The following is a 13008-nucleotide window of genomic DNA, read 5'->3' as shown; positions in this document are numbered from 1 at the left end:
TAGCTCTGTTCGCAGGTTGCAATGAATGCATGTGTGCATCTTCGCGGCCTCTGTGCAGTCCCACATGGGATCTGCGCAGGCGCAGGCCAGCCACGGAGAAATTTCTCCCCCTCGCCCGTTTCTTGCCCGGCAACGGCTCTTCCTGCCGAAAGGGGCGTCTTCCAACCCTCGGTCCTTCCTTCGCCACCGCAGAGTGTAGACATCTAGAGAGCATCTCTAGAGCATCTCTTCAATTACTTCGGTGTGCGTGGTTGAGTGTATGAGTAAAACCCCACGTTTATTCAGGTACTGGTTCATTTGGGAAGTGAACATGCAGTGGCTTCTTCTTACAAACAGGTGTACGCCTGTACATGAAGGTTGTACATACATTCACTGTAACATGTGAAGAGGGTTAACACCTCTGCCTAATGAAATGATCTTTCATAATTAGGAGGGGTGGGAAATTAGAGTTTTTGGAAAGCGTCAATAAGCATGTGGACAGGAATGAGCCTGTGGATATTGTGTAGTTGGATTTCCAAAAAGCTTTTGACAAAGTCCCCCACCAAAGACTGCTAAGCAAACGTCATAGTCACGGGATAAGAGGACAAGTCTAGAGCAACTGTCCTATGGGAAGCGGTTAAGACGCTTAGGGCTGTCTAGCTTGGAAAGAAGGCGGCTGAGGGGAGACATGATAGAGGTCTATAAAATTATTCATGGTTTGGAGAGAGTGGACAGGGAGAAGCTTTTCTCCCTCTCCCGTAATACTAGAACACGGGGTCATCTGCTAAAGCTGGAGGGCGAGAGATTCAAAACAGATAAAAGGAAGTATTTTTTCATACAACGCATAGTTAAATTGTGGAACTCCCTGCCCCAGGATGTGGTGATGGCTGCCAGCTTGGAGGGCTTTAAGAGGGGAGTGGACATACTCATGGAGGAGAGGGCTATCCATGGCTACTAGTCCAAAAGGATACTAGTCATGATGCACACCTGTTCTCTCCAGGATCAGATGAGCAGGGCTGTTATATTAGGTGCTGCGGAACACAGGCAGGGCGATGCTGCTGCAGTTGTCTTGTTTGGGGGCTTCCTGGAGGCCCCTGGTTGGCCGCTGTGTGAACAGACTGCTGGACTTGATGGGCCTTGGCCTGATCCAGCAGGGCCTTTCTTATGTTCTTATGTTCTTAAAATGCAGGGAAGGGAAGGCATCTGGCTCCTCCCTTCCTGGCCATGACGCCAGGTCCTCTATGGCCTGTGTGTGTGCTATATGAGAGGACAAGACAGACATGGCACTCATTGTACTGGGATTTGCATCTTATTTATGCAAATTCCCCAAGAAGGGAATATCCATTTCTTTAGTGTTAACTATTAAGTGTGTGCTATTTTTGGTATAGGGATAGGTTTGTATTGGGTGCTTCATTTTTTTTTAAATTTTCTCTTTTTGTAGACTCCAAGTTTTGAACACCCAAAAATGAGTACAGCAAAAAAAGCAAAAACAGATAGTGGAAGATCATTCCAAGAGGCCTGGACAGAGTCATTTGGAGTGATTGAACGCAATGGGAAAGCGTTATGTATTCTGTGTAATGAAAGTGTTGTGTGTCGCACATCAAGTGTCAGACGGCACTTTGACACCAACCACAAAAGTGTTGCCGAACTTGGTGAAACTGAAAGAAAAGAGTTTCTTGAAGGGAAATTGAGGAATTATCATTCCCAGTATCTTAGTTTTTCCAACTATCTTTCTAGAACAAATCATCTGACAGCTGCCAGTTTTCAAATTTCACAGTGCATAGCAAAACATGGTAAGCCTCTCTCTGATGGGATATTATCAAAACAGCCGTGTTGTCTGGGAGTAATTCCCTTTTTCGTGATTTCCCAAACAAGGATAAAATTATTCAACGCATCTCTGAGATGCCACTTAGCAGAAATACTGTTAAAGATCGAGTCTAGCGCATGGCAAGTGATGTTAGTCAGCAGCTCACCACTGACTTACAAAAGGCAGCCTGTTACTCCATGTGCTTGGATGAAAGCACAGATGTAAATAATCATGCAAGGCTAGCAGTAATTTTGCGTTATGCTGTTGGTGACATCATGAGAGAAGAGCTGGTGAAACTGGTGTCTTTGCCTAACATACGGACTTCATCAAAAAATCTACAGGAATCCTCTTCATCACTTGGACCAGCTCTTACAAAGACTGATATTATAACTGGAAAGTCTTTAGACTCAGAGAGAAACATTAGACATAGATTTTTTTGTATATATGTTCCTTGACCTTGTTAATTGATATTCGTTGTACTGTGTTCTCCTGTTTGACTATCGCTCACTTGTAGATATTGCTTGCACTACTTTTTTATTGACTTCTCACTTAGAATATATGTGTAGAATTGAGCCTAGTGTTGATTATTTTTGCTTAGCCAACTTGTATCGCACTGTGAACTGTTTTGCTACCACCTGGAGGCTGGCAACCCTACTCTACCTTCAAACCGTGGTTGTTTTCCCTACAAAAATGTGCAATATGATTTCTTCTTCATTGCATCTAAAGAAGTGAGCTCTGACTAACGAAGGCTGCTTCTTGAGTTAATATTATTAAGGTGCCGCTGGATTTCTAAATATGTGCCTACTAAAACTCTCTCTTCTTTTTTTTAAACCAAGATTTTAGCAAAGCAATGTCTCAAGCTGGCACTTCCCAGTTCCAGGAGGCGATCAGACAAGAACTGGAATTTTCTATGAAGGTAGAACTGGACAAGATACTTTCAACCGCACCACAGAATGAGATAGAGGTAGGGACCGAAGAGAAGTGATGTTAAATTTTGAGAATGTCTTCACGTGATCGCTTGGAACATAGAAGCGTGTCAAGGTCTGAACCTCAAGAACAAATGAAGTAATGGCGATAGAAACAGGAAGCCGAGCCCTTAAATTTGGCTCGTAGAACTTCATACGGTAGTAAAGCACAATTTAAGAAACCAGAACATTGATTTAAGTGCATTGATTAGTAATACCTCTAAGGAATAGAAGTCTTCTCCCCTCCTCTGAGGATCTGTATAGGGTCCTTATAGACACACATACATAAATCCATGGGACAGTGGTGAACAGTAAAGTACGATAGAATAATCTTGTAGCTGAACACCAGTTTGTCAACAGAGTCAGTGTAAATATGTGGAAAGTGATGTAGTTTAGGGGGAAACAGTCATAATTTACACGGGTGCAGAAAAGGTCTGTTTCAGGGGTGTTGAACTCAATTGTTAAGAGGGCCAGATATGATATAAATGTCACTTGGCCGGGCCATGCCTTGCCTGCCCACATCGAGTGGAGAGGGTGGCTGCCTTGGCTGGCTCACGGGCCGCATAAGAGCTCTAAATGGGCTGGATCCGGCTCTTGGGCCGTATGTTTGGCACCCCTGGTATATTTGGCTGTGTTTATGTAGGAAAACTCACCATAAATGTCTGCAGCAGCATTATCCTGCCTGTGTTAAAAACATAACAAAAGCCCTGCTGGCTCAGGCCAAGTCCCATCAAGTCCAACAGTCTGTTTACACAGTGGCCAACCAGGTGCCTCTAGGAAGCCCCCAAACAAGACGACTGTGGCAGCACCATCCTGTCTGTGTCATGCTCCTCTGATCCTGAAGAGAATTGCTTTGTCTGGTGCAGGTTTTCAAAATAGGAATCTATCACATCTCTCTTTCAGCACACTAAGAAGGACCTGGAAGGTTTTAAGAAGCTGTTCCACAGATTCTTACAAGAAAAGGGACCTTCTGTGGATTGGGGGAAGATCCAGAGACCTCCAGAAGATTCTGTAAGTTGCAGCGTGATTGGGGGGGGGGGAAACACCCTTTAAAATTTTTTTTTAAATGTGTCATTAATGTGTATATATACCCTAGTACTGGGACAACAGAGAGAGGAATCCTAGTGTAGAGAGTGCTGGAGCCATGAATTATGTCATTCTTTAGATCCATTTAACATTAGGTTAATCAAGCAGTGTTATTCGACTCAGGAGGAGAAGAAGAGTTGGTTTTTATATGCCGACTTTCTCTACCACTTAAGGTAGAATCATACAGGCTTACAATCACCTTCCCTTCCTCTCCCCACAACAGACACCCTGTGAGGTAGGTGGGGCTGAGAGAGCTCTTAATAGAACTGTGACTTGCCCAAGGTCACCCAGCTGGTTTCATGTGTAGGAGCGGGGAAACAAATCCAGTTCGCCAGATTAGCCTCCACCGCTCACGTGGAGAAGTGGGGAATCAAACCCGGTTCTTGTGGTATAGACATGTGTATGTCTCTTTAAGAGAAGTGTAAGATAATTATATATAAGAGTATGTAGATTGTGGGAGAGGCGTGCAGCAGTTTGGATGTGTTTTAAGTTGCTTATCAGACTGAAATAAAGAAACCTTAAAGAAACTTGGAACTTAAGTGTGGAGGCGTTATTCAACAGACATAACAAATTGGCGACGAAGGTGGGATGGCCTTTTTGCCTTTGAATCCACCAGCACCTTTTTTACAAAGTCCAGGTGAGCCTCCAATTGCTTTTACTTCATGGATTCGTATCTTTGATAATTATCTGCTTGCAATTAGTGACACAGAGGTGTCTGAAGAGAGAAAACTGGCGCTGCTTATCCACTCCTTGGGAGTAGAAGGACAACGTATTTTCTACACATTTCCTCTTGCTGATGAGAAATATGAGACTGCTTTTGCTGCATTGAAGAATTTCTTTGTGCCCAAAGTTAATGTGGTTGCTAATCGTTATAAATTTCGTCAGCGGGAACAGAAGCCGGGGGAGTCAACTTTACAATATATTGCAGCTTTGAGAGACTTAATTGGCTCCTGTGGGTTTGGAGTGTTGGCTGATGAGATGATTAGAGACCAGTTGGTTGAAAAGACAAATATGCCTCGTGTAAGAGAACGGCTACTTTTAGAACCAGAACTTACGTTGGAAAAAGCTATAACAATAGCAAGTCAAACCGAGGCAGCTTTGAATGAAATGAAAATGATGAGTTTTGGCACTGGAGAAGGAGTACAAAAAGTGGATATGTTGCAGAAAGTTCCAATATCAACTCAAGATGTTACAAAGGATACTGAAAAGCTAGTGAGTCAGCGAAGTAGAACATCAACAAAAAAATGTTTTCGCTGTGGCTCTTTACAACATCTTGCAAGCTTTTCTAAGTGCCCTGCGAAAGGAGTACAATGTAATTATTGCAAGAAGACTGGACATTTGGCTAAAATGTGTCAAGGTCGACAGAATAATCAGCAGGTGCACGCAATTCAAGTGCCTGACGTAAACGTGTTGAATGTGGACTGGAGTAGACCTGTGTCAGCAGCAAAAAGAATTATGTGTACTGTTAAGATATTTGTTACTTCCTTAGGGAAGGGTCAGGATGTTGAGCTGATGTTAGATACTGGCTCAGCAGTCTCTATATTATCTGAGGCACTTTACTTGCAGTATTTTAAGAACGTGCCATTGGTAGAACCAAAATTGCAGTTGGTATGCTATTTAAAGAACCAAATACCTTTATGTGGTTGTTTACCTGCTGAAGTGAGTTTTGGTACATGTTGTGCACCAATAGAATTTTATATTGTGCCTAATGGCACTCCTATCCTTGGCAGGGATTTGTTTGCAGCATTAAAACTGATGGTAGTGGATGGATGTATTATGGCTCCTCAATTAGATTCTGAATCATCACAGAGGGTTGCTTCAGCTGTGAGTGGGGATAATTCAATACAGGAAGTTGGTTGTGCGAAGGGATTTGTTCATAAGGTTAAAGTGAGGCCTTATGTGGCTCCTGTGCGACAGAAGTTACGACGATTGCCTTTTGCTGTAAGAGATGCTGTGTCAGAGGAACTTAAGAAATTGGTGCAGGATGATATTATTGAAGAGGTTGATTCATCAGAATGGGTTTCACCCATAGTGGTGGCAAGGAAGAAAGATGGGAGTATACGACTCTGTGTAGATCTAAGAGAACCAAACAAAGCTATTGTGATTGATAGCCACCCATTGCCACATATGGAAGAAATGTTTTCTGAATTGGCAGGGTCAAAAATGTTCTCTACTTTAGACTTACAGAGTGCATATCATCAAGTTGTATTACATGAACAAAGCAGAGATCTTACAGCATTTATTACACATGATGGATTGTTTCGATTTAAACGTGTCCCATATGGTTTAGCCTCAGCCCCGGCTGCTTTTCAGAAGATGATGTCTGTAATACTTAAGGGTCAGAAAGGAGTTCAGTGTTATTTAGATGATATTATTGTATATGGAAAGACCCTTGAAGAACATGAGAGTAATTTACAATCTGTATTGAGGAGTGTTAGTGCAACTGGACTGAGACTTAATATGACAAAATGTAAACTTAGAAAGACAGAACTTTTCTTTTTGGGACATAGAGTGTCTTCAGCTGGGTTGAAACCAGATTCAGACCAAGTTGAAGCAGTTTTGCAGGCACCACCTCCAACTGATTTAAAAGGGTTGCGTTCTTTTTTGGGGTTGACTTCATGGTATGCGAAGTTTATTCCTAATTATGCTTCAGTCATTGAACCACTTAGAGAGTTACTGCGTGGAAGTGTACAATTGGTATGGTCACCTGTGGCCCAGGCCAGTTTTGATGCTGTAAAAGAGCTGATTGCTCATAGTCCAGCTTTGGCATTATTTGATCCATCATTGCCTACAATTGTAACAACAGATGCTTCTGAATACGGATTGGGAGCTGTGTTGACTCAGCTCCATGAGGGTAAGGTGGAAAAGACAGTTGCATTTGCATCAAGAACATTGACTCAGGCTGAGAGAAAGTATTCTGTTGTTGAAAAGGAAGCCCTTGCATGTGTTTGGGCTACGGAAAAGTGGAGGACTTATTTGTGGGGCCATGCATTTAAACTACGTACTGATCATTGTCCCCTGACGACATTGTTGACATCAAAAGGATTGGGTAGAGCAGGGAATCGAATTGCGAGATGGTCAGCACGGTTGCTTTCGTTTACTTATGAAATGGAATATAAGCCAGGAGTAGAAAATGTAACAGCTGATTGTTTATCTCGACTGCCCTTGCCATCTTCAGACACATTGTCAGAGGAGGATATAGAAGTTGTTGCACTTCTTTCAAGTATCCCAGCTGCAGTTACACAGGAGAGATTCCAAGATGCATGTTTGGCATGCCCAATCCAGCAGAGACTAAGGGAATTCTTGATGACTAAATGGCCAAATAAGGAAAAGGGAATTGATTTAGAACTGTTGCCTTACTTTAAAGTACGTGATGAGCTATCACTACAGAGTGATTGTATTTTACGAGGTACACATCGATTGCTTGTCCCAGAAGAGTTGCGGCCTACGTTTATACAACTTGCCCATGATACGCATCAAGGAATTGTACGGACTAAACAACGATTACGGGACTTATATTGGTGGCCTGGGATGGATTCTGAAGTGGAAACAGCCATTAAGGCTTGTGTCACCTGTCAATCACATGATAAGACAGCGGTAACACACCCAGCACCATTACAGCCAGTCCCATTCCCACACTCTGCTTGGGAAAAGGTTGCAATTGATATTGTGGGACCTTTTGATAGTGCCCCTATGGAGTGTCGTTACGCTATTACCTTAATAGATTATTTTAGTAAGTGGCCAGAGATAGCATTTACATCACAAGCTACTTCTGCTGCTGTGATCAAGTTTTTGGCTGTAGTTTTCAGTAGGGAAGGGGATCCAAAAGAGTTAATTTCGGATAATGGTGCCCAATTTACTTCTTTGGAGTTTGAAACCTTTCTTGCGGAACGAAATATTAAACACAGGAGGTCATCAGTGTATTATCCACAAGCAAATGGAGAAATTGAACGGTTCAATAGAAGTTTGAAAGATAGTTTGCAAACAGCTAAATTGGAAGGAAAGGCATGGGTTGCTTTTACTACTGATTTCCTGCAAGCATATAGGGCAACAAGGCATGCTACAACGCAAAGATCACCAGCAGAATTATTGCATGGCAGAGAGATGCATACTAAATTAAATGTTACTGGAGTCCTAAAGGCAAAGCCGGATGCATTGTTAGAAGCTGATTTGAGAAAAAGAGTGGGTCAGAAGCAAGAGAAGTATAAGGCTTATACAGATCAACGTAGGGGTGCTAAGGATGTTAAACTTGAATGTGGTTCATTTGTTAGAGTAAGAAGACCTGGGATCTTGCGTAAGGGAGAATGTAAATTTACTTCACCTCTTAAGATTGTGGAGAAGAAAGGACCATATACTTATAGATTGTCAGATGGTCGTGTATGGAATGCTTCTCATTTGGTGCCTGTGCACTCTAGTGGGGACATAATGAGTTTTGAGTCGGATAATTCCTTTTTGTTGCCAGCAATTCAGAATGAGGTTGGACCGACTCAGGATGGAAGCAATGAAGGCCTTCAGTCAAGATCTTTAGAGATGCCTCAAGAGACACTACTACCATCGACTGTAGAGATTGAGAGGAGAGGAAGGATAAGACAACCACCTGTTTGGACGAAGGACTATGTTATGGGTTAAGAAAGGGGGAAATGTGGTATAGACATGTGTATGTCTCTTTAAGAGAAGTGTAAGATAATTATATATAAGAGTATGTAGATTGTGGGAGAGGCGTGCAGCAGTTTGGATGTGTTTTAAGTTGCTTATCAGACTGAAATAAAGAAACCTTAAAGAAACTTGGAACTTAAGTGTGGAGGCGTTATTCAACAGACATAACAGTTCTCCAAATCAGATTCCACCACTCCAAACCACCGCTCTTAACCACTACGCCACGCTGGCGGCACGAGACAGTCTGATCCTGTGAGATCTAGGAAGCTGAGCAGGGTCAATATTGGAAGGGAGACCAGCAAGGAAGACTCTACAGAGGCAGGCCATGGCGAACCCCCCCTTGCTGGGGTCACCGTAAGTTGCCTGATGGCACTTTGCACATTATTTGACTCGCGCATCCAAACCCAGTTGTGAGCATGAGATTCCCAGAAATTTATTTTATTTATTTTTATTTATTGTATTTATATCCCACCCTCAATCCCAGTTGAAGCCAGGCTCAGGGTGGGTCAAACCAGCAGTATCATAATATACAGTAAAAACATTCAGTTTCAAACAGTATTAATTTTAAACCAGTAATTCTCAGTTAAAATCAGTTATAATCAAAACAGAGGGCGCCCAAAATTTGGCACACAGAATCTGGCCAACTCGGAAAGAACAGCCAGCCCCCCCCCCCCTTGAATAGTCGTAGAAGAAGAAGAGTTGGTTTTTATATGCTGACTTTCTCTACCACTTAAGGGAGAATCAAAGCTGCTTACAATCTCCTTCCCCTCCCCACAACAGACACCCTGTGAGGTAGGTGGGGCTGAGAGAGTGTGACTAGGCTTCGTGTGGAGGAGTGGGGAAACCAACTCGCTTCTCCAGATTAGCCTCCAACTCAAACCCAGTTCTCCAGATCAGAGTCTGCCGCTCCGAACCACCGCTCTTAACCACTGCACCATGCTGGTGTAGAAAATAGATGTAGAAAAATTTATTCTGTAGCAAATCATTTATGTAGTGAGTTCTTCCCTGTTCAGCAACGGTTGATGTACAAGCTCTTATGACAGCGTTACATGTTTCCGTGTGCATAGTTCAGGTTAGGTGAACATGTGAAGTGGTTGACATTTGGTTTTGATTTACAGTAAACGTCTGTTGCAATCAAACCCTTAAGTCTTCCACTTAAAAAAAAATGATCTTATGACTAGTTTAACACTTAGGAACAAGTTGATTGTGCCTGGTAGTATGAAGCAATAATTGGCCAACAGGAAGACACTGAGTAACACTTTAGTGATAATAGGAGAGGTATGGGTGGTTGTAGTCCATCGCTGTTGAAAAGCCAGCCAAGTTTCTCACACAACCAGTCCTGGCCTAGGTGTAGCATCAATGGTGCATGACCACAGGCTTCCGCTACCAGATTTACAACATGCATGGCCGGCTCCACCTACTTTTGGGCTGTGGGTCCGTGGAAGAGCCTCTGCTTCACATGCAGAAGGTCCCAGGTTCAATCCCCAGCATTTCCAGTTAAAAGGACCAGGCAGTAGGTGATGGAAAGACCTCAGCCTGAGACCCTGGAGAGCTGCTGTTGGTCTGAGTAGGCAATCCTGACCTCAGTGGACCAAGAGTCTGATTCTGTATAACTTCATATGTGTACTATATTGTGCCATTATTATTGTTGCTGCTGGGATTTCCTGAATAAAACTGAAAACCAAAGGACACAAAGGGTTCCATAATTTCTATCTCTATAATTATTCCTGTGCTCCACATCCAAACCCTTGAACACATGAAGCTGCCTTATACTGAATCAGAGCCTTGGTCCATCACAGTCAGTATTGTCTACTCAGTCTGGCAGCAGCTCTCCAGGGTCTCAGGCAGTGGTCTTTCACATCACCTTCTTGCCTAGTCCCTTGAACTGGAGATGCCGGGGATTGAACCTGGGACCTTCTGCATGCCAAGCAGATGCTCTTCCACTGAGCCATGGCCCCTTCCCTGATCTTCAAAGCCATGACTCATTGGGGGCGGCCAAGTCAGTAGGCGTGGATGCCAATATGTCTCCTAAGGAACTACGTGTCCCAGTTTCTATATGTTTTTAAGTCACAATACAGGAGACTGTGCTTTGGTGTGCCACCAGCTTAGGCAGTCTGTCTATAGCCATAACTATCAGGAAAGGTTTCATGCATTTGTTTTATTTTTTGCAAATCTTTGGAGAAGAAAAATACGTATTTTGTTGCATATTGACTTCCCTAGAAATTGTCCGGTTGTAGAAAAGTATGTGAACACCGTGATCAGCAAATGGCCTTTATCGGATATTGTGGCTTTGAATGTCTTCTGATGTAAATCTCAAATTTGGCAGATTTAGCTCTCCTCTTTTTATTTTCTTCTTCCCACGCCTTTCATCTTATCAGGCACCCAACACCCTTGTAGTTTAAATAGTTACTGCACTTTGTGTTCCTGGTAAATTGCTGACGGAAGTAAATAATTTCTGTGGGTAGAGCTAAGGCACTCCTTGGACAAACCTCCACTAATAGCATGCAGTATACATTGCCTCACTAACTCAGTTTATGGAGAAAGTGTAATCCCTTCCTGCTTGCGTGGGGCATGAAATGAAGCTGATTTAAGACAATGAAAGTACCTGACGTCTCTTCCCTGGAATTTGATAGTTGTGCCAAGGGGTGGAAACTGCAGCATATTTATTTATTAGTCATGTTTATATCCTGCCCTCCCCCCTTGCCAAAGCAGGGCTCAGGGCGGCTTACATAAAGAATAAAACACAATGGACTAACAAAATACGGGAACAAACAATTTCATTACAATTTGATATGATCCCAAAAACAGGTCTTAAAACGTATATAAAAACAGGTCTAAAATGATGGTGCCGTTGACTTGCTAATTTCCTCCCTGCAGCAGAAATAGCATAAAGTGTATATTATTTATTTTATTGATTGATTCACCTCGCTTCTTCCAGATACCCTTCAACAGAACCTTCTCCTTGCTAGACTGTTTCCGCTGGTTAGAAATTCATAAGTTCTGATGAGCTTTCTTACTGGCGAGATGTAATGCTCTTAGACTCAGCCGAGACACAAGGGCAATACAATAAAATTATTGCAGAACAAAAATGCCCATTTTGTCCGGATCAAATAGACTCCCTAGCCCACATTGTTTTAGCATATCCTCAAATTAATATTGCACAATATAAATATATCACTCCCTGGATAAAACAGCATAAAGATGCTTTCTGAGAATCTGATACTGCATTATCTTCTGTCAAATAGATCAGTCAATTGCATGAGAGATGTGGCCACTCTTCTCTTTATAGTGTCAAGGAAAAATTAAATTTTATCTCCCCTTTTTAAACTGTGGAAGTGGTTGATGGATCTAGGGAAAAGAAATAATTGATTTGATTTGTATCCCGCTTCTCCTCGATCAAGATCGGGCTTGTGGCGGCTCACACCCTGCAAAATCACAATAAACACATCCAATCTGTTTAAAACAATAACAGAATAATAAAACAGCGGCTCTGTTAAAACTTTAGTAAAATCTTTAAAACTTACATATTGCCCCGATCCATAGGCACCATTCAGTGTAAAGATATCCAACTAGTCAGGAGAGAAAGGCGAGGTGAGCAAAAGTGAATCAAGGATGGAAAAAATAATACAGATGATACAAAAATACAGATGGTACAAGGAGGCTAGCCATGATGGAACCGTTGCTGCCCTCAGCTGTAGGTCTGGCAGATCATCTCTGTCTTACAGGCCCTGCGGAAGTGAATAAGTTCCCGCAGGGCCCAGGTCTCAATCTACAGAGCGTTCCACCAGTCTTGAGCCAGACCCGAAAAGGCTCTTGCCCTGGTTGAGGACAGCTAGATGCTTCTCGGGTCGGGGACCACTAACAAGTTGTTACTAGATGTGTGTAAAGCTCTCTGAGGGGTGTATTTAGAGAGTCAGTCCCGCAGGTACGATGGTCCCAGACCATTTAGGGCTTTAAAGGTTAGTACCAGAACCGTAGGACTAGCCCTGTGGTGCAGAGTGGTAAGCTGCAGTCAAAAGCTCTGCTCACGACCTGAGTTTGATCCCGACGGAAGTCGGTTTCAGGTAGCCGGCTCAAGGTCAATTCAGTCTTTCATCCTTCCGAGGTCGGTAAAACGAGTACCTGGCTTGCTGGGGGTAAAGTGTAGATGACTGGGGAAGGCCATGGCAAACCACCCCGTAAACAGTCTGTCTAGTAAACGTCAGGGTGTGACACCACCCTGTGGGTCATCAATGACCCGGTGCTTGCAGAACTATAAACCTGATCCGGTATTAAATCTCGAGCCAGTGCAGCTGGCGGAGCCCTAGCTGAATGTGTGTACTCCATGGGGTCCCTGTAAGGACCCTTGCCGTTGTGTTCTGAGTCAGTTGAAGTTTCTGGAGCGGTCTTAAGGGCAGCCCTGCTTAGAGCGAGTTACAGTAGTCTAGCCTGGAGGTGACCATCGCATGGATTAGAATTGAATTCTCTCCTTGAATGCATATTAAGTACTGCAAATACAACGAAAGAACTTGCCAC

At 43.1% G+C, this 13008-nt stretch overlaps 2 protein-coding genes across 3 annotated transcripts in view; both read left to right on the top strand.

Moving 5' to 3' along the window:
* The window catches only part of MDH1 (malate dehydrogenase 1), a 119919-nt gene that overhangs the window by 88798 nt on the left and 18113 nt on the right, over positions 1-13008 (top strand). The gene's annotated exons all lie outside the window — the stretch shown is intronic.
* Positions 1-13008, top strand: part of UGP2 (UDP-glucose pyrophosphorylase 2) — a 43614-nt gene that overhangs the window by 16921 nt on the left and 13685 nt on the right. For both annotated transcript variants that reach the window (XM_056856739.1, XM_056856740.1), the window contains exons 2-3: positions 2623-2750; positions 3655-3762. In XM_056856739.1, coding sequence (XP_056712717.1) covers positions 2637-2750; positions 3655-3762 — 222 coding nt within the window. In that variant the 5' untranslated portion in view covers positions 2623-2636. The remainder of the gene's footprint in view (positions 1-2622; positions 2751-3654; positions 3763-13008) is intronic.

The sequence above is a fragment of the Euleptes europaea genome, chromosome 10, assembly GCF_029931775.1.
Source record: "Euleptes europaea isolate rEulEur1 chromosome 10, rEulEur1.hap1, whole genome shotgun sequence".
Classification (NCBI taxonomy): domain Eukaryota; kingdom Metazoa; phylum Chordata; class Lepidosauria; order Squamata; family Sphaerodactylidae; genus Euleptes; species Euleptes europaea.
The sequence above is the reverse complement of the archived record's forward strand: the minus strand, read 5'-3'. Positions and strand labels throughout refer to the sequence as shown.